At 56.3% G+C, this 21,874-nt stretch overlaps 1 protein-coding gene across 1 annotated transcript in view; it reads right to left on the reverse strand.

The window, feature by feature from the left end:
- Positions 1-20,266, reverse strand: part of TEX264 (testis expressed 264, ER-phagy receptor) — a 44,347-nt gene extending 24,081 nt beyond the window's left edge. The window contains exons 1-4 of the mRNA XM_029996203.2: positions 20,216-20,266; positions 19,090-19,158; positions 17,604-17,895; positions 10,767-10,988 (exon numbers count right to left, since the gene is read on the reverse strand). Of these exons, the coding sequence (XP_029852063.1) occupies positions 10,767-10,988; positions 17,604-17,861 (480 nt within the window). The 5' untranslated portion in view covers positions 17,862-17,895; positions 19,090-19,158; positions 20,216-20,266. The remainder of the gene's footprint in view (positions 1-10,766; positions 10,989-17,603; positions 17,896-19,089; positions 19,159-20,215) is intronic.
- Positions 20,267-21,874: the final 1,608 nt, after the last annotated feature.

A 21,874-nucleotide genomic window follows, 5' to 3' on the forward strand; every position in this document is an offset into this window, starting at 1 on the left:
TATAAGACAGGCTGAGAGTTGGGGTTGTTCAGCCTGAAGAAGAGAAGGCTCTAGGGACACCTTATAGAAGCCTTCCAGTCCCTAAAGGGGGCCTACAAGAAAGCCAGAGAGGGACTTTTTACAAGGGCATGTAGTGATAGGACAAGGGGTAATGGCTTTAAACTGAAAGAGGGTAGATTTAGATTAGATGTAAGGAAGAAGTTCTTTACTGTGAGGGTGGTGAGACACTGGAACAGGTTGCCCAGAGAGGCTGTGGATGCCCCATCCCTGGCAGTGTTCAAGGCCAGGCTGGAAGGGGCTTTGAGCAACCTGGTCTAGTAGAAGGTGTCCCTGCCCATGGCAGGGGGGTCAGACTGGATGATCTCTGAAGGTCCCTTCCAACCCAAACCATTCTATGATTCCATGATACATATAGCCCTGTCGAAAGAAAAGACCCTGAGGGACTTTCAGTGTGACCCTCTGCTTCGGAACAAACAGCTGGGCTCAGCCGCCTCACCGGTGCTCCAGCCACCTAAAATGCAGCCCTAAAGCCAGCGTCTCGCCTACGGCACATAAGCTCTCAGCACAGGAAGGAGCAAGAACCGATTTTGTTCTTTCATCCCTGTGATCTGATCACCACCCAACCTCGCGACTCATCCATCCATATTTTAACTCAGCGCAGAAGAGAAATGTTTTCGTTCTCCTGCCCTCCCCGAAGCGGGGCCTTTCCTACCATTTTATACCCAACTAGAATTGAAAAAAGCGCAAGTTAGTCATAGCACAATGGTCCCTTTTCTGGAGGTAAAAATGCCACTGTTTTCAAATGTATTATCTCCCTGCTCCACAGGTTTCAAAGTGGGAGCTTCACAGCCAGGGAAACTGGGCCAACAGCATTTGCTGGAAAAGAGCAGTATTTCTAAGAAGCTGTTTCGCATTTGATCAGGTTCATTTTGCTGTTTCTCAAGCCTGGCACAGCTGGCAAGGTGTGGCTCAGAGGGCTAAGGGGAAGAACCAGCCCAGAAACAACTCATTAGGACCCTGCTAAAATAACTGCAGAGAGGCAGATCAATCTCATCCTTGAGTTAATTGACTAGCTGGCAAGGAGGGAAGACCCCAAGGTTTGGGATGGTGTCACTGCTTGAGAGAGCTGGACCTGTCTCCAATGCCTGACAAAGAAAACCTTTTGAGCCAACTGCATCCTCTGGGATTCTCTATAAATACATCTGGGGAAAGCACACGTACAGATTGAGTCGATAAAGAGATCTGACAGAAAAGCACTGTAGTATTTTACTCTCCCTCCTTGCCCAAGGCAAACCATTTCAGTTCTTTCTCTCCCTTGGACAGCTGTATAAAATATCCCCAGCTTCCTCCATGATCATTAATCCTTGCTGCAAAGGCAAGGGGGGAGCAAATCTTTGTGTCTGAGCAGCTTCATCTCTGTGACAATTTTGCAAGGCTGGGTAAGTCGTTATGAGGCTGCGAGCCTCAGCTTTCCAAAGTGGCAGCTGGGAGAGCGAGGTGGCTTCTCTTTCCCTCTCGGGATGAAAATGCCCCCTGGCAGGACCATCGGCTGACAGGCAGCACTGGGCCAGGCTTTTGGCCGTCAGGCCATCAGGGATGCCTGCACGGCTTGGCATGCATGGGAAGGCAGGCGCTTGAAGTTTGTTCTCCTTCCAGAAGCTGCCTTTGGAAATGCTCCTGGAAAAGGAGCTGGGATGGTAATAGGATCAAAATGCTGGATGTCACAGGAAGCACCCGCAGTGGCAGAGACCCAGGGTGAGCCGCCAGCTGGAACAACCTCCCCAGGATGCTGTGGAGTCCCCATCGCCGGAGGCTTTCAAGATGCAATCGGCTGCTAGATAACCTCATCCAGGCTCCCCTTCACATGAAAGGTTGGACCAGACAATCTTTCCGGGTCCCTTCCAACCTGGGTTGTTCCCATTCTGTGATCAGTTAGAACTGGGAAGGCCACAGTGGCCGGGACCGTGCGTCCCACACCAGCCACTTCCCCGGGACCAGGACTCCTCTGCCTGCTGCTGGAGCAGATGGCTGCATGGAGTCAACAAAAAGTTGGGGAAAAAAGCAGGTGATTTCACACGAGACAAGCTGCAGAGGCAGGGAAGGAGCCTTTGTAATTACTGAAGCTCAAAGCTGGTCAGAAAACCTCTTTTCTGCTCAAAGCAGTGATGCCACCAGAGCTGCGGTTTACACCTGCCCCCGTGCAACACAACAGCAGAGCCGAAACAGAAGCTGCACGCTTGCGCTTGCAAGAGGAAAGGCGCTTGCAAGCACAAGGCGGCAGAGCAGCAGGTATGGTGCCGGCATGCGCCGGGCAGCCAGCACACACGGCAACCAGTGCGCGCTGGTGTGCCTGGCTCAAGTTGGCCATGCCGGCTCTGTCAGGGCAGTGCCCAGCACTGAACATGAAGCACAACCAGCGCTAAGTCACCGCTTGCCCGCCCGCCGGCAAGGACCAAGCAAAAACTGACAGCAGATGAATAGTGGCCTGGGGCTGCCAAATTCCTCTGGAGAAGTGGGAAAGTGGGGATGCCTGCTGCGAGTGGCAGGAGACGTGACGCAGAGCCCTGGATCCCCATATGTTCCATTAGCGGCGCAGGAGGAGCGCGTTTCCCTGCAGACACAGGTTAAACGGACCCGCTCCGCTGCACAAGCTGATCCTGAGCCAGGTCCAAAGGTCACTACAGCGTTAAACAACATTGCCCACCAAAAACCCCTTCCACCTGGCTCAGCTCCCAGCCTGACCTTGGGGGCCTCCTGCCCTCCCCTGCCTGATCCCCAGAACAATGCTGAAGATGAGGTCACTTGCACTCACAGGACTGAAACTCCTTCGGAGGGTTTTGTCGCTAAAAATATTTAATAAATAAAAGTTGCCGCAAATGCGCGAACTGATGTGATGTGACATGCAGCTGGGGGTTGCCAACCAGCAGCGAGCGGGCAGCCTCGCTGGAGCGAGACCGCTGAAAACCAGCTGTCAGTGCAGGTCAGTGGGAGATGAATGTGCCCGCGAAGGTGCCAAGCCTGTGCAGAGACAGCTCGGGGTCCCTCTCTGGTTCCTGTGGTTGCATGTCACCTTCTGGAGAGGCTCGGGCTGGAGTATCGCGGTGCCCACCCCTTGCCTGCTCCTCCTGCCCAGGCCAAGATCAAGGGCTTCACTGGCTCCTGGTAGAGAGCACACAACAGCCAAGGGTGTCCAACACTGCTGGCCAAGCTACTCCAGCACCCATCCTCAACATCAATCAGGCTGGTGGGGAGCCAAGGATGGGTAGGGAGAGACTTGTAGCTTGCTGAGGCACCCATCCTTAAACTGTCTTATCCTAAAATAAGATAAGGCCAAACTCTCATCTACTTACATCACCTCTTTTACCGGCAGCAGAAACAGGGTGCATAAAGCCTGGGTGAGAGGAGGGAGCGTGACATGTACCACCACACTCCCCAATGCCCACCAGCCCCCAGGCAACCAGGAACACTCACCCAAAGCCATCTCTGACATTGCCCTCTTCTGCTCTCCCTTCTTCTTTTCCTGTGGCCACGAGCAGCGGTAGAAGACCTCAGCAGCATGTGGCAGGTTGGATCCGACATCCCCCGTGCCTCGGTTTCCCTGGCTGCAGGGAGATGCTGCAAGCATCAGGCTGTGCTCCACTGCCCTTTGAGGGAGCAGACTGCAAACACCCAACACATCCCCAAGCCCAAGGGGGTTCCTAAAGGAGAAGACAGTCTCAATCCATAATGCAGCACTCGCAACGAAAACAACACTGTTGAGGGCTTTCTTGGTCATAGGATAAACCAAGCCAGAGCAGCATTTGAGATGGATTTTGTTTCTAAGAGGGGAAAATAAGTAGGATGCATCTTGTTTCTGCCCCTTCATTTCCAAACTCTTTTACTGGCTGGCTATCACCAGTAGGGCAAAACCAGGGAGGTGGCTTGTCATCAATCCCCCACTCTGAGTCAGACCGTAACGATGAGGTCAAAAAAACCAACAAAAGCGAAAAAAATCTAGAAAGGATAAAACTCTCACCCTCCATGAGTGAGCCTGCACCGTCCACCCTGAGCATCCACACCTCCCCAGGGTTTCCCATCATCAGCCACCTTCCCACCCCAACCAAGTACCACCCACTGGAGATATTACCGGTCTGTGGATACCCCCACACCAGCAGTTTCTCAGGAACAACTGATGGGGACGGCCCCAACCTGCTGCTGCTGCAGCCCCTAGGTACACAACCGGTGGACATCGGGTGCTAGCAAGGTCCATCTGCAGTGCGCAAGCCACACGTGACCCAACATACAGGCCAGCTTGGGACCCGTGCAGACACATGCATGGGCTCCCAAAACACTTCCCCCAGAGTCTGTATCCTTACTCGAAGGCCCTGCCAGCCCAGGGCCCGGCAGCCTGTCATGCTGTCAGGTCTGGTCTCGTCTCTGCCATCAATACAAGTTAGACACGTCAAATCCTCTGTGACTCTCAAGGGCTTTTTTTTCCCCCCTCGTTTTTATTTGATGCGTGAGGATCGCTTAACAGCAGCATCAGATAACCTCCTGTCTTCCTGAGAACTCTACAGACCTATATTCAAGTGCGTGTGGTCTTAAACTGAAGGTCATCCCACCTAGCCAGGCAGCCGAGGCACCACCTCTCTCCCCAGCACCCCAAACCTCTCTGAGGGCATCTGCAAACCAATCCCCATGGTCACCTTGGGGCACAGGAAAAGGGAAGGAGGAGGATGGAGAGCTCCATCTCCCAGAAAACCACAGGCATGTTCCGCAGGGTGACCCGCTGATGCGACGAGGGGGGTCATCTGGATGAGTCCTTCCAGGCCTGCATGATGAGACACTGAAGGCACCAAAGTCCCAGGCTGGTGCTGATAAGTTCTGGATAAAGGTATCCTGCTCCTCATCCTCCCTGGGGAGATGAATATACAACTTTGAGTGGTCTTGGGTCAGTACGGGCTCCACCTTGGGCAGTGGTCTTCAGCCCATGGTCCCCAGAGCTCGCAGGAGACCAAAGGAGTTCATGGGGACAAGCAAAGCTATGGTTGAGGAACAGCATCAGCAGAGAGGGCTGGGCATCTGTAGTACTTCCTAGACACCCAGAGGAAAACCTCAGGTGGGAGCTGATCAGCTGGAGCTGCCACCGCGATCGGGTCTCACACACACGCAGACTGCAGCCTGGACTGCTCGCACATGGCAAGCTGGTATTTAAAAAGGCTTCATTCACAGAGCCCAAAATAAATAAACTAAATCAGCCAGGAGAAAGAATTCAAGTGGAAAAACATCCCAATAATTGAGCACTCTTTGCAAATGTTTTACTAGCTGCCAACCCCCCGACCCCAGCTCCCCAACACAGCCAAGCAAAATGATTGCTCCATGGTTTTGCCTTTAAAACACAAACCGTCTGGGATGGGAGCATAGCTCCACAGACTTTCATTTATAACAAGTGGGGGAAAAATGTCAACAGATCTGAGCAAAGCCAACAGCCGTGGCAGTGCGGTCAGGGGAGCAGGAGAGGAAAGATGAGGTGCAGCCATACTCACAAGGGTGCTGGGCACCGGGAGTTAGCTGCTGTAAAGGACCATGTTTACGTTCTTAGTCCCCTACAGACAGAAAGCTGTTCACATTAAGAAGCCGTTCAGGGCTCTGGGTAGGGGAGGAGAGTCTGAAGGATGGCACAGATCCTGGACACATCAGCCAGAGGAAACCTCGGTGGTACCACCAAGAAGGGAGGAGCATTCAGCAAGTATTTCTGCAATGGATTTAGGGCAAAGCCAGCCAATATAGGCAGAGGGTGTGGGTGAAATGTTTGCTCTTCCATGGGAAGATATAACACACAGCTCACAGGTCTAGATAACATATATTTAAAACATGGTAAAGTCCCGGCTGACAAACTCTCCACATGTCAAAGGGTGGTCTCTGGCCAGCTGGAGATGCTAGAAAGTCCCAGGAGAGACAGCAGTCTGTACCTGCCAATATTCAAATGGGTAAATAGCTACCTCAGGCAAGCGCAGGCTGGTCAGGCAAAGACTGAGCCAAGGCAAAATAAACTGATGGCTGTAACCGGACCAGATCACCAGGAAGCAAAGGAGACCGGCATAATTAATGCCAACCAACACCCATTTACAGCTACCAGATCCTGTTGGCAAACGTGATTTATTTTTGTGTGGATTGTGGGCTTGACTGATAAATGAACCAGCACCTGTGCCATTCATTTGAACTCAGAGGATGTAGGACTTGGTACCACTTCCCATTTTTAATCAAGAAACTACAACTCCATCAAAGGACAGCAGCACATGTTTGAAGTCACTGTTAGCTGGGTCAGCACAAACCCATGACCAGGGGGTCCACAGCAAGGGACAAGATCTCCAGAGATCTGTGCACCACAGCAATAAGACCATTGCTGAAATAAAGCATCCATTTGTGCTAATGACAAGTCAGAGAACTTTCTAAGCTGAAAACAGGTCAAAAAAAAAGGTTCAAGAAAAGACCCAGGAATTAAGATTGGAAAATATGCCAGTGGAAGACTTTACAACCTCTGTGTATTTAGCTTATCAAAGAGAGAGGCAAGAGGTGACTGCATCCTAAAGTGCCATAGCTGACAAGGGGAGCAAAGCTTGCTCCAAGCTAGCGGCCAAAGAAATAACATGTTTCCCTGGCTGTAAATGGGAGCAAGCCATGTCTTTCTAGCAGCTTATGGAGCACTATACCTCAGCTCCCTGTAGATGGGGGGCCGAGGCGTGGAGGAGCGTGGCAGCCCGTGCCAGGCAGGAGCCAACCTGATAGCCTCCCAAATCCTTCCTGGCATGACAGAGCCCATGCTGGCTGCTGCTGCTCGAGATATGCACTGTAAAGCAGTGATTCACAAGCCCATGGAGGTGGGGAACATCCTAATACAGAGCCCGGAGGAAGGGAAAAAGCTGGGGGTTTTGCTGAAAGTTGGAGGATGCCTTTTCAAGACCAGCTAAAGAGATTAAACCCCAGTTTTCTAAGTTAGGCAGAGTCAGAGTTTGGAACCAACCAGCCTGTGCTTTGGTTCAGAGCAGGGTGCAAGGCAGCCAGGATGATGCTAGCATTGTTCTCCTCCTTCATCCCTCCACTTGCACATCCTCCTTGGCTGCAGAGAGCACAAAACTGACCCAAAACCCCACAGAAAAAGGCCAGGTTGAGCCAGTCACTTCTAGGGTTGCAGTGGGAGACACCTGCCAGCTCCGCCTCAGACGCGATTAGCCACCTCTCCAGCTGCCAGAGGAGCCCAGGGGTTCGGAGATCCAAGCCCACCCACCTGGCAGTGCCCACTAGATGCTAGCACAGATGCAGAGAGATGCAGGCATACGCAGCCCACCATGGAGACCTTGTTACACCCAAGCCAGAATAAACGCTTCTTGAAATGGCGGGAGGTTACAGGGGAATAACCCGCTCCCAGAGCTGTCAGAAAGGATCCCCACCAGGGAAGAGCTTTGCAGGAGCTCTCCTTTGCATCCAGGAGTTGGGACGGCCAGGTCTGACCAGTAGCTGTGCCGTGGGGCAGGAGTGTATGCCCGGGGAAAGCGGGGCATACCTGCCTGGCAGCAGGGAGGAGCATCCGCAGGAGCTATTAGGGAAGAAATGCTTTCAAGGGACACTAAATAACCCCAGTCTATGCCTTAAATAACCCGCGCTCAGAGCAATGAGCCAGCACGCTCTCCTGGGTTTCTTCAAAGGCGATTCTAGCCAGTAAGTTGCTGCTGCTGCCAGGCTGCCATCCCAGGGGACCGATATTCTCTTACCTGCTGGGGATGGCTGCAGCCATTTCCCCACAGTTCCCAAAAGCTTTGCCTGCACCCAAAGAGTCATGGAAATGCCAGCTCCTGAGCCCCATAAGACCCAGGGGGGCAAGGAGGCACACTGCAAGGGCAGCCTGACCACAGTGCCTCCTGCTCAGTGCCAGCCCATCTCCCTTCCATCCCTAACAAAAGAGACTCTACCATCCTATTTATTTTTTTTAATTATTGTTATAAATTTTATTTTTAATCTTCCCTATCCCTCCAAAGCAGCAGCAGACTGGGACACACAAAGCCCAGACTGCTGAAAGCCGGCACCACTGCACCTGCACCGCTCAGGACACCTGAGCCCAGGCATCCCCAGTAACTTCAGCATGGCACCAGCAAGTCCAGAGGGAGCCACGGTCCCTCTCCACAGCCACCAGCCTTCGGCCTCAGGGGCCTGACATCCCCAACGGTCAACCTCAGGGGATGCTGTGGGAAGGGTGCTGGAGGGCCACCCGCAGTGGGGCTTCCTCCAGCTCTGCCCCAGAATTCCCCACCTCCTCTCACAGTCCTGCTCCCTCACTTGGTCCCCAAACCCTCAGCTACTTCACCCCACACATCCCCCTCCAGTCCCCTTCTCCTCCTATTCCCCTTCCCTATTTTTCAGCACCTCCAAAGCTTTCTCCACACTTCTTCCCCACCTTCCACCCCTCTCCCTGCCTCCTCCACCTCCCTCTCCATCCCCTGCTCTCCCACACCTCCTTCCTATGACTAGATGGCCATGCCATCCTCCCTCCACTTCAGCTAATTCCCCCTCTCCATGGGAGCCAGCGTTTCATCTCTGCCGCTGAGCCCCCTTTCATGCATCCTGGCTTTTGCCATCCCACCCCCTTCCTCCCTGCGGTCGCAGGGACGGCAGCAGGGGTCCCGCACGCTCGGCAGGCCTGACCCCTGGCTCTCATTAACAGCACCCTTCTCAAAGCAGGCGCAGCGTGAAATAAATAAATAAAGCAAATCTCCGTCTCGCTGCTGTGTCGGGTTGCTTAAGGGAGCCAGGCGCCGGGGGTGGGATGAAGGATGCTATTTGGAGAAGCTGTCTCCATGGCAACCCCCATTCCCACCACCGAGCGGGCACAGGGTCACCTGTTTCCATGAAAGTTTCCCCCCTCCTTCCCGGTCCCTCCACCCCGGGAAGTGCCGGCACAGCCCCAGGGGCACACACGGTCCAGCCCGCGGGAGAAGCATCGGGGATGCAGAAGCATCGGGGATGCCGAAGCGGCAGGGATGCTGCTACCAACGGCTTCCGAGGTCCCCCATGCCACGTCAGAAAAGGCCAGGGCATCCCCACGGCGCAGCACGCAGGGACCGGCAGCACCCGCTCCCCTCTGCCCCAAGGCAACCCCGTCGCCTCCCTGCCTGTGTCCCCACGGTCAGTCTAACACGGGCGGGGGGGGCCACGCTCTGCTGCAGGACTCGGGGATGGACGCAGGCACGCGCCCCGACACAGGTGCTGTTGGGACTGGGGCAGAGATCAAAACGTGTCCCCTCCCTCCGCAGGCAGCCCTAGGTGCTGCGTTTCCATACGATTTCAGTTATTTATTTTAATTGAAATTGGCCGCTCCCATTAAATGCTGCCAGGTGCTCCCAGAACAACCCATGGTTCCCTTTTTAGCTCTAACAACTCCATCTCTCATGCGACAGATGCGCTTGCCGGGACCTTTACCCAAGTAAGGCAGCGTCAGCCCCGCGTCGCCGAGCATTCCCGCAGCCAACCTGATGCTCCCAACCGTGCCAGCCCCCTCCCTGCATGCCCACGCGTCCGCCGCAGGGCTGGCAGCAGTGCCCAATACCCCCCGCACCAAAACAGCCGGCAGAGCTCCAGGAAGAGACATAGAGAGGATGGAGTGAGAAAAGGAGAACGGGGAACTGGTTCTGCGCTCCACCAGCTCTCCAGCACAGGGGGGGCACGAGCAGCGAGCAGCGGCGGTCTCACCCACTGCCGGCATTAACACATCTTCTGCCGGTACCAGCAGGCAGCTCCCTAAGGCCATGGCGGACAAGAGGGTCAGCAAAGAGCCCCTGGCTGAGGTTCTGGGGTTGGCACCCAGGCAGCCATCCTGCAGCACAGCACAGGCTGGAGGGATTTGCATGGTTCCCCCACGGGGCTGGGAGTTTCGCCAGGAAAAGCAAGTTTATAAATAGTGCATTTCAACACGAACAAACGAAAGCGGCAGAACTCGACAGTCAGATAAGCCAGGGGCTGAGCGCCGGCCCCTCCCCAGCATCCTCCCCCACCAGGAAGGATGGTCCTTTCCCTCCATTGCCCAGCTGGCCAGGACCATCCTCGCTCTCCAGAAAGCCTGGATCTGGAGCTGTCTGTGTCAGATGTGCTGCTGGGGAACACCCGTGCTGCAGCTGGTCTGGCAGCCAGAGCAAGCATCAAAAAGACCAGAAGCAGGGGCGATGGCCACCTGCTCCGCTCGGGGGCAAGGGCGAACACAGCCCACAGCAGCCAGCTGCCCAGCCAGGGCCAAGGATCACAAATTTCAATGTATTGCTTGAAACCAAGTCTTCATAAGCCCACAGGCCAGAAAGTTTCTAACTTCTCCTCCCACCCCTGCAGAAGACAGCTGCCCCACCAGTGAGGCTGGCACTTGAAACAGAAGTTTCACGGCACGATGCATTACACCAAAGGGGCACATACCTGCCAGATCCTAACAACAAGCAAGACACTCAAGGGGAAAACCAGCTTTTATCTCTGCGTTAAGGAGAAGAGTAGCAAGCCGTCAGATGAGAACTTGCTTCTCGTAAACAAAAAACAGCAGAAAAGACACCCCTGCGCCTCTGGAGCGAATAAGAGGACATCCCTGCTGGGGAACTACCTGCCAGATTGCAAAAGGAGGAGATTTTGATGGTAGTGCCCAAGGGAAGACATCAAGAGATGACACATCAGAGCAACCCCATCAGCTGTCAGCAAGAGAAGCCTCTGACAGTCCACCAAACACATGCAACGCTCTTCATGCCACACTTGCTTACCTTGATGTAGGTGTCAAGGGCTGGGTGGACACGGTTGACTGCTAGATGGATGGACAACGGCGTAGTGAACGGGAAGGTCGCCATGACCACGTGGCTGGGAGCAGGGAAGGAGAAGATCTTGAAGCCATACTTTTGGAACCGCTTGATCTGCTCTTCCGACGGCTTTGCGTCTCCCTCGCTCAGGATTCGGCCTATGGCGAAGCGGCACTTCTCCGGAGGCACCTGATTGAGGGGGACAGACAGACAGCATCAGAAGAAGAGAGAGGCTTAAGACTGGTCAAAACCTCAACCTGCTGAGCATGGAGGCAGGAGACCACCACGAACCAGGGTAAATGCAACGGTCCAGCATGATCAGGCACACCAAACCAGGGGCCTGCTCCTAACCAAGACTGATCCAGGCCCAAACTGTCCACGCTCCTCACAGCCTAAGCTCACCACCCAGTGGGGAAGGTACTGCTCCCCTCCTTGGAGGACAGAGGGACTTGCAGCAGAGAACTAAACCCCACCAGGCTGCTCACCCAAACCCGGCCTGGGTGACAGCCACTGCAGAAAGTGTCTTTCCTGACCCCCCCCATCAGAGACCCGGCTGTTGAGACATGCTCACCGCCGTCCCCATCTGCAGGACACCCCTGCGACTCTGGGGGAGCTAAAAAGAGATGTGACCACAACCTGCCCAGCTTGCCTCTATCCCACCCCCAAGGAGGTCACCCTGCAGGGGCACCTGCGCACCAGCAACCTCCTGAGCACACGACCCACCAGCACAGGCCACTGGCACTAAGCCAGAGAGAAATCTAGAGGCTGCTGGGTCCCTCCTAAGTGGGCAGGCTCAGCCCAGCACAGTTTTAGGAGTGGGAAAACTGAGGCACGTAAGACTTGCATGCAGGCACCAAGCTGTTTGTAGCAACACGAAGAGAAAAACATCCCCTTCCATCCTGGATCCCAACACCACACACAACATAAAACGTGCTCTCTTTCCAGATTTGGGGATGTCTCCCATTAAGACAGGAGGCTGCAGGGCTCTCAGCCCAGCCAGGGGGTGCTCAGGGCTCTGCTCCTGGCACAGTGACAGCCCACGGGACTCCAGCCATCTCCACACCAAAGCTGAACCAGGCCATAGCTTTCATTTCTGTTTTTTAACAAAATCCCACCACTCAAGTTCACATTTACCCATGGCACTAGGCAGGAACATGGCAGGGGGCAGGAGGGCCCAGGAACTGCCCCCCAATACCACCCAAGGACACAACGTGCCTTCCTACTGCTGAGATCAGATCCCAGCTCCCTCCTTTAACTCCAGCCTTTGTCCCCAGCAGAGCTGCTGTCTTTTCCATCCCCAAAGAGATGTTCAGAGAAGGAGCCGGCAGGCAGAGACAGGGCTCCTTCTTCCAGGGCACACTACCTAAAGAAGGAATGCAGGAAGAACAAGGGGTACACGGGGCACCAAGGAAGGGGGCACCATCTGAGTGTTCGTGCTTCCCTGCCACCTGCTCTCCAGCCTGCTGGATAACGAGACGATGTGGCAGCCAGCAACCAGGAGCAGCAGATGCACGAGTCTGGCCACCTTCTGCCAACCTCTTCTGGTGAGGGCTGGAGAACCAAAGTCTCCAAACTCCCACCACACAAGGCAGCAAAACTCACCAGGACCTGCCAGGACGCCTGACAGCAGCAGCAAGACAGACAGACACCCTGCAGGCGTTGGCATCACGAAGCTGTCGCGGGATGATGGGAGGCAGAGAGAGGGTGCACGCAAGGCCAGCGTATTACCACCTCCCACTCCCGTGTGCCCACCAAGGGGATCTCCACTCTGTGGTCCCCAACCTCATCCCTAACTTTGCCTGTGCTAAAGCTCAGCAATGTCTCCTCCTGCAGCATAACCACCCCACACCGCACTCCTTGCCCCCCCCCCTTTCCCTCAAACACCCTTTAATGTTGCACGGCAGGACCATCCCGGAGGGGAAACTCAAGCAAATGTAAATAGGAAGGAAGAAAACAGACAGAAACAGTAGCAGCAGCCATGAGGCTGGGGACTGGCGTGCCTGATGGCTCACTCTTGCCCTCCTGTGCTGCAAGAGGGAGCTGCAGACAGGGCTGTGCCGAGCATCGCTGCTTTGGGGCAGGGAAGGAGAAGCAGATCCACCCCAAAGACAGCAAGAGGCAGCAGTAAAAGGCATCCATGGGGAAAGGCCCAGATGAAGCAAGGAGATAAGGGAAATCTAGATAAAATTCCTTTAAACACAAAATCTCCATTTACATCCTCAGCAAAAACAGTTCACCCCCAGCCCCAGAGCAACTGATGGAAGGACGCGAGCTGCTGGAGTGGGCAGCACCACTTGGGCCAGGCATGTTTTCTTCCTCCCTTCTCCTTTTAACTTTCTTTTTTGTAGCATGCAGACCCACAGGCACTTTCTCAAGGACAGCAGCAAGGCAGATTTGCCTCCTCCCCTGCCTGGCAAAGCCCGTCTCAGAGGGAAGGAAATACTTTGGTTAAAACCAGCCTTTCCCTAACAAATTAATCATTTCGGGGTGGCCAGGTGCTGATCAAAGCCTCTGCTCTGTCAAGTGCCCTGACAGAGAAGTTTTACAAATGATTAGTTAACCTATTCGTCTACAGCTTTGCCTATGGGAATAAAACCCATTCCTGCATTCAGAAAGCGTTTTGGCCTCATCCATCCAACACTTGGACACAGACTGGTCGCTGAGCATGCAAACATGTGGACTGCAGGCAAAAGGCCCTAGCGCGTGCCTACAGCTAAATGTGAGCAGAAGCACTTGGCTGGAGCTGAGCACAAACCCGCCTGCCACATCCAGTCCTTGCTGAGGAGTTATTTTTGTTCCTGCCAGAGGTGGGAGAAGGAGGGAGAAGTCCTCTGGGCTGCTAAATATTAAATAAAAAGGGAAAAGAAAAAAAAAAAGTGCAAATTAATATTAATCTTGTCCATTAAAACACATAAAACATTGCTGGCAGGAATTCGGCAGCACTCGGGGAGCATCCTTGTGTGAATGCCGGAGAGCCAGCAGCCAGCAGGGAGCCCTGGGGACGCCGGTGACGAAGGCTGCCTTGAGGCCCTGTGTGACCCCGAGGCAGCCCACATGCCACGGGGCTCTCCCCGGCCCCGCTCCCAGCTGAGAGCCGGCACACGGCCATCGCTCTCCAGCTCTGGCATCCCCGTCCACTCTCCTAGCAAGAGCCTCCTTTGGCCACAAGTCCGTCAGCACAGCAAATGCCACACTGGCACGTGCCGGTCATCAGCCCTTTCCTGCCACAGCACCAGGGGCATCAAAACCCTCAGGAGCCGGTGGCCAAGAACCGGGATCGAGGTGGCTGTCTGGCCAGAGCCCACTGGCGCTCAGCCAGGGACCCTGTGGGACACAGCAGGCAGCGAGCACGTTCTGCTGCCTGATGACAAAAGGTCTATTTTTGGTGACAAGTCAACATCCGCGGTGGGTGGCCAGCTCCAGGCAGATCAGCCTCTGCCAGAGGGTGCTTGACCGAGGTCAGGAGAGCATTGAGAAGGAGAAGGAAGAGGAGGAGATTGTCTCTTCCTCGCAGGCAAAAGGCAGCCTGAGTGACCAATCCCACCCCACTGGGCCTCTAGGAACAAGGAGCCAGCAGCACACACCATCTCCCATGCCATCACGGCTACAGCAGGTACAAGCACCAGGGGCACCCCACGGGATGCCGGGTGCTCAGCACCTGAGCCAGCACACCAGGCACGAGTGTTGCAGTCCCCACCTAAGCAACCCACCCAAAACTGGCCCCTTCTTCACCTGCCTGGAGGCAAGGCAGCCCTCTGCCCATCCTGACCAAGGACATCCTCACTCCCAGCACCCTGCCTGGCCTGGCCTGCTCATCGGTGAGACGCGAATCTCTGTGGGAACCAATTCAGGAGCCACAGATCAGCCCGTGGAAGGTCCCACCAGCATCCCAGCTGCTCTGGCAGACCAAGGCCTGACAACGTGCTCATGTGTGTCAGGCAAGAGGAGGGTCCTGCCACCATGCAGAGCCCCAGGCACCACAGCTATGTCCTGCACGGCCCCGCTGTGTCCCAGCCACCACAGCGTCAATGGAGGCAGGAGGCTCAGGTCAATGTCACCTGCCCAATGTCATGAGCAAAGGCAGCCCTTCCAGAGAAGGGCAAGGTCTGTGGGGTTGCCTGCCAAGCCTTTGGGGGCAGGTTAGGCTCCCATCACAAAAGCCAACCGCAATGGCCTCCAGAGCTTGGGACGCCTGGTCGCAGAGATGGCTTTGTTGGTCCCTGAGAGCTTCCAGCACCTCCAGGTTCACTCCACACACATGCAGTGCCCAGAGCCTTCGCTGTGCCCATCCTGAGCACCACCTGTCCAGCATGCTCCAAGAGGGAGGCAACTCACCTGCCCAGCACCACCACCAGGATCTCCCAGCCTGACCCACAGGCCTGGGGCCACACAGCTTCCAAAACATCGAGAGACCCACACAAATTCACTACCATCCTTCGCGAAGGCCCCACCGCATCCTGCCCCGCACGAGGAGCTCCCCTCAGCTCACACACCAGCTGGAGGCACTCGTGACCCACGCCAGATCAGTAGCCAGGCCACAGGCAAGCGAGTAGAGAACCCTCGGCAGGGGGTGGAAAAAAGGCCTCCAGACCAGTAGCATGCTCCAGTCTGGACTGGGCACCAGCTGGGCCACCAGGCAGAGGTCCCAGTGTGCCTTGACCACAGCAGGCCAAGAGCTGTCTCCACCAGCTGAGGCCTGAATCCAGAGAAACCTCCCCCAGCCACCAAGACAGACCTCCTTGGCCACCAGATGCCATTCAGCCATGCTGGCAGAGAAGGTCTTCCCTCCCAAGAAACCTGACTGCAAAAGGAGAAATAGCTGGCTTCCAAAACCCCGGATGGCCACCGGAGACCCAGAGACAAGTTCTGCACTTGCCTGCACAAGCCCCACTGCCTGCTCCAACCATAGGCTGAGGGCAGAGATGTGACAGGGGCAGGGAGAGGAGAAAAGAGACAGGACCAGAAAGAGGAGGCAGCTTCATCCTGCACGGACAGCTCAACTTTCCAGGGTCATGTAGGAGCTGCTCCTTCCCAGCCTCGCCTGGTGCTGCCAGGGAAATCGCTCCCTGTGCCAGCCGTGGCAGGAGTCACCACAAATATCCTTATCAGTACCTGCGGGCCTCAGCAGTACAAGCTTTCACTAGTCCACGCTTCGGCAAACAGAGAGGCAAGGCACAGTGCCCAAGCAGAAGGTCTGCAGGGCAACCACAGGCATGTCTACATCGTGTCCCTGGAGCAGAGCAGCACCAAGCGCAGATGCTGAGCCCTTCTGACAGCATCGACTGCCCTGCTCCGCCCCTAGAGATGCCAGGGGAAGAAGCAGCAGCACTAGGGTTCTCAACTCCAAATGAGGACCTCGACACAAGGATAAGGGCACAAATTAGTGGCAGGGGAATTGGCCACTCTGACCACGTGGGCTATAGCACACCAGGCACTCCCCATGGCTCCCATCCCTCACCCTCTCCAAACATGACACTTCTTGCGGAAAAAAGTGTCCAAGCGTGTCTAGCTGAACCCTGCCTCTGCCCACCTCATCCCAGGGAGGGAGAAGTCCTCTTTGCCACCCTCCTTCCCAGGCCAGGAATAGGCACTGCAGTGTCTCTTCTGTGCCTCCCATGATGCAAAAGCAAAAACTAAAAGGTAAAGATAAGTCAGCTCGTCACAAAGGCAGAAGGTGGCTGAGCACACCAGGCTCCACTGAGCACAGTCAAGATCAGTGCTTCCTCACCTCCGATATCTTCCTGTCACAGTCCACTCAGCACTACATTTTCATGGACAAGTTCCCTCTAAGCAGGTCCAACCCCTCGGAGCACCATCTTGCAAGCAATGAAATAGGGTTCCTAAAACAGGACCAGTCACCCCCAGAGCAAATGCACTGGGCGAGAGCTATCAGCCCACTGTGCCCCACACCAGCCCCCAGCACACGTGCCCAAGCACACATGCACAGCTGCTGGCCACTCTGCCGTCCCTCCCCCCCACGGCATTCCTCCACGGTCACACTAGCTACTGCAGAATTACTGGGGAGCCAGGCTGTCTGCCACGGACAAATGCCCACATGCTGTTATTTGGAGACCCCAGTGCTACCTAGCATCAGCAGCCAGGCTCCTCATTCCCCAGCAAGCTCTGATGCACTTCTGTTTGCTCCTCGTCCTGGACTGTACCCATTGGAATACTTAGCTTTGGCTGGCAGCCATCGGGCAAGTGCACTTTCTGCTCATCTCTCGGCCTGAAGAGCATCATGGAGTAACTGTTTCATCAGCCAGGAGCCCTCAGCACGCATCACCTGAGGTTTCAGTAAAAACTCTCAGGGGATGAAAGGACTACAGGGAAGCTCAGAAACACGAGAGCACTAGAAACGAGAGAAGGAGCATGGATGAGGACAGAGCAAGCTGAAGAGATGATCTGCTTTCAACCACAGAGCTGCAAGTCCAGAAGGAGCCTTGGCTGCACTTTCTACAGCCAGGGGATGTGCCAAGGAATGCCTCACCTTGTGCTCATGAACATTGGCCTCTGCTCCACAACCAGATCCATTATCCTGCTGATAACTTGATCAGCAGGAGCTACCAGGAGCTAGCAAGCTTTGCTCACCCAATGCCTCCCAATTAGGGTTATCCAAGAAACCATCTGCTTTCAGCTCCCTTTCCCCACAGAGCATCCTCTGCTGATCTGGGAGACCTTGTGAACCCCAGTGCTCATCTACAGAGGATGAGCTGCAAGTGCCTGAAGTACAGCCAGGGAGCATCCCAAGCCAGGAACCTGGGTGCCGACCTCAAGAGTTTGCCGGCCCCACCAGGCACACCTTACCGTGTGAGGGTTGTCGTAGTAGACGCCAATGGAGCACAGCTTTGAAGAGATGCTGCAGCCATCCGTGAAGAGCTGCCCGGATTCACCATACGCGCCTACCCTGAACTTGTAGGCCAGCGTGATGTTGCCAACAGGCGGGGAGCCAGCACTCACAACCACCTCCGTGAAGAGCCCCGAGTAGACAACGAAACCAAAGACGGTCAGCAGCAGCAGCACGACCAGCGCGGCAATCAGCCCAAGGAGCACCCAGTCGGACATGACGGACACTTGGTGCTCCACGCCTCCTGATGCACTAGCAGCAAGAGGAGAGAAGAAAAAGGAGGGGAGTTAAGCTAGCACTTGGACAAGCAATTGCTCTCTAAAGCTATTTATTTGCAGCAAAACACACCCACTTCCAATTCCTCTTATGCGCGAAGCTTAAAGACAGCAGAAACCCCTCAGAAACCTCCTGTATATTAGTCCCACATTGCATCAGCCTGTTCCAATTGGTCACCAGGTACAAATTATACTGCTTCAGGGCCTCTTGGGAATGAGGTGGTTATGGAGGGGGGACGGAGAGGCACTGTCCCCATTTCCCCAGAACCAGCCACACTGCTCATGTCCAGCCTTGTATCCAGGAGAAACAGAAAGCCACACCAGGAGCCCACATCACCCAGCAGATCAACAGATACACAGCAGTGGGCTAAGGATCAGGGGACCATAATAAAATAATTGATCATTTATAGATACCAGACGCAACATTGTGACCAGGGCAGCTCCTTTGTCAAAAAGTCTAGAAGCCCAGGCCTTTAACGACCCAAACGAGGACCATGCCAGGTCAGAGCTGAACGTTGCATCCAGATCCAAGCACCTAGAGAGGCTCAGAGGAAGCCGAAGACCCAGCTAGAAAAAGCATCCCCAACACGCTCAGGTGCAATGAATTACCGGTATTCCTTTTAGATGGCTTTTTTTTAAACTAAAAGAGTTTTTATAACCCCAGCCAAGGCTTCCTGTTTTGTTTGGTGTCTTTTCTCTCTCGTGCTGACTGCAGGATGCAGCAGCCTGGCAAACACCTCCTGCTCGTTTTCACCCACCAAGAGCAACCGCTCTGGGGAGTTGCAACCCAAAGCGTTGCAGGAGAGTTGTTTGTGTTTTATTCTCCCTTGAAACACAGCTCTGGTCACAAGGACTGGTTGCGATGCTCCCCTGGGACTTTCACAGGAGCTAGGTTTGAAAGCAAAGGTTGAAGTAAACAATTCACCTTTACCTCTGTGTTATAAACACACTTTGTCCAAACAAAGTTGTTCATGGCGGCTGCTGCTTGCACAGCTTTACGGCAAGAGAAAAACCACATCCTGGTAGGAATTGTGGGAGGCTCTGCTCTGCTTGACCCCAGTGAGCACAGGTACAGCTAAACCAAGCCCTGCAGAGCTGGCACCACCAGCCACGCTTTTGGTGCCGCAGCAGTGCCAGGCCGGGCACCATCTCACGCCACGGCCGTACTCACCTGAAAAACCAGCTCAGCCCAGAAACGGTTCACGACATCTGATCCACGGGAGCGTGGGATCCGCGGCGCTGCGGCAGGAAAAAATAAATGTCATTGCTTCCTTTCAAACTCACGAGGCCAAAAGCAAAACAGTCACAGCAGAGCACCCGAAAGGCGCCTCGGGGCTGCTCCCCAGAGGAGGGGCGTCCTGAGGGGTGCCTTCTCCTGCAGGACCCCCCGGGCCCGAGATTTCTTCCCAAAACTCTGCGGCTGAACGCACGGGCACCAAGAAACACAGAAATCGGAAAGGAAGGGCGAAGGAGGACGACGTCCTGCAGCCGCCTCTGCTGGCGTCTCCCACCCCGGACCGTCCCCTGGCTCCCCCGGGACACCCGAGCTGCACCCGGTGCTGCTCCCGGGTGACCTCGCAGCGGAACGCTCCCGGACCGATAGCTTGGCCGGAGCTATACGTCCGTCCCGGTTCCCAGCAGCGCCTCGCCTACTCCCTATAACCAAGGCAGATTTATTACTTCAAATCACGGTTTGGGTGATTCTCCGTGAGCTGCCAGTCCAACACCCAGCCCGAGGGCCCTGAAGACGGCCGGACCCAGAGGAAAAGAGGGTATTTTTGGCGATTCTTCCCGGTTCCCGTGGCTCGTTCCCCGCCGGCGGCAGGCACGGGCGGTTTCCCACCTGCCCTCCTCACGGGCAGCGGGAGCGGAGCTCGCCCGGCCCCTGCCCGACCAGGAGGCCGTGCCCCCCGCCCCCAGTGCCCATGCCCGGGCGGAGGGGAGGGTTCGACCCGAGAGGCCCCAACAAGTGCCCGCGGCGGGCGGCACCGGGCCGGCCTGCCCGGAGGCGCAGCTCTCGGCCCCGCCTGGCTACGGGCAGGCGGCAGGCAGCGCCCTCAGCACCGGCACGGCCTGCAACCCCCGACACCGGAACGGGGAGGGACCCGCCGAGCCGCCGCCCGAGCCCGGCCGCCCCCCCCCCGCCTCCCCGGCTCCAGGCAGGCCGCGGCCTGGGGGGGGGGGACCGGAGCGGCGCTGGCCTGCCCGGCCCCGCCGCCGTAGCCGTCGCTCCCCCACCTCCCGCAGAGACACCCCCCGCCCCGGTGACGGCCGGGGGGACCGAGACGTGCTCTCACCGGGGCTCGCCGGGACGGCGGGCCGGAACGATCCAGGCCCCTCGATCGCCCAGCCCGCTAGCGAGGGCGGGGCCGGGCACGACCGGCACGGCAGGCGGCGGCTGCGCGCGGGGGAGGGGGGGGGCGGTGCCAGGGAGAGGGGCGGGGCCGGCGGGGCGGGGCGGCTGGGCCGTGCCAGTGGCGGAGGGGGCGGGGCTTCCGGCCGGGGGCAGGGCCTGCAGGCCGCGGGAGCAGGTCGCCGCCGCGGAGCAGCTCGGCCCCGAGCCCCGGCGGTAAGGCCGGCTCTCTCCCCTCGCAGCCCGCTGTCGCTCCCGGATACCGCTGGACGTGAATGAGAAACACCGGCGTAGCGTCCTCCGGCTTCCCCCGTGCTAGGGCTGCGGCAGCTCGGCACGTGTCCCGGCTGAATGACCGCTGAGCTTCAGGCTCCGTAACAGCCGGAGGCCGCGGTTAATGGGTTCCTTCCCTCAGGCGCTGGACCAGGAGGTGCCACGATGCTAGAAGATGCACCAGCCGTGCGTCATGGCCCTGACCGCAAGGCCTGGCCGGTCGGGGCGGTGGGCAGAGCTGCTCTTCAGCGCTGGGGCCCTTCGCACCAAACGCAGAGAGGGTTTTGAGCAGCCGCTCGCGGGTTCCTGCAGGCCTGGCTCTGGGGCTGTTGCAGCCTGGCAGAAACAGCTTGGCTTCTGCCTTTGTTGGGGCTTTCCCACTGCCCAGCTGGAAGGAAAACCAGCCAGATACCTTGGCAGACATGGACAGCACTAGCCAACAAGGGGGAGCGCCAGGAGAGTTAAGAAAGAGTTAGACGTTTGTTTCATTCAAGAGTTTTGGGGCTTTGGCCAGACGTTCTCAGATTGTTTGTCCTTACTTCAGCGCCGTGCAGGCGTGGGGTATTCCCCACCAGCAGCCAGGAGGCTGACCGCTTGCTTTTCCGTCAGCTGGGCTTTATCACCCAGAGGGGAACCGCGTTAACTAGATGCTAAAGACGCGCAAAGCTTCAGCCAGCACAGGAGCTGGTCAGGAGCACCATCATCTTGCACACCCCTCCCCGCCCCAAGCAAAGAAGTGCTTGGACGACTTGGGTCACAAGGCAGCTTCGCAGCCTGCTCCCACCTCATGATACCTTTGGCAGCGGGCCCTGTCCTGCGGTTCCCCCGCGGAGCATGTGGCATCTTGGAGCACTGGTGCTCAGTCTGCAGCCTTTGCTGCTTCTCAGACAACTCCTCAGGTCCCCGTTTCTTTTCAAGGAACGGGACCAAGCACAGTACCTGAGAGGAGCGAGCAGTCTTCCCCACCTCCTGCTCCCTCTTCGAGAGAGACATACTAGAAGAGACATAATTCCCATCCTCTTTTTCTTTCCCCTGTACGAAAACAACCTTCACACCTCTCTCTTTGCACCAAGCTTTCTCCAGCCTCTTCAACCCTCTTAGCAGGGACAGTTTGCTCTCCACTGGTACACCCAATGACCTGCCCGCCTGAGCCACCTCCAGGTGCAGCAACAAGCAGCGGTGGAGTTCGCTGCTGTCTCTCCTGATGTGGTTTCACATCCGTTTCCCATATGTCCCAACCCCCTTCATCGGGGCTGTTTGCAGAGGCATTTCCAGGCACTGCTTTTCACCGGTGTGAAGCCAAAGACCTCATTTATGAACAGTAGTTTGA

This window comes from Aquila chrysaetos, chromosome 20 (assembly GCF_900496995.4).
Source record: "Aquila chrysaetos chrysaetos chromosome 20, bAquChr1.4, whole genome shotgun sequence".
Lineage (NCBI taxonomy): Eukaryota > Metazoa > Chordata > Aves > Accipitriformes > Accipitridae > Aquila > Aquila chrysaetos.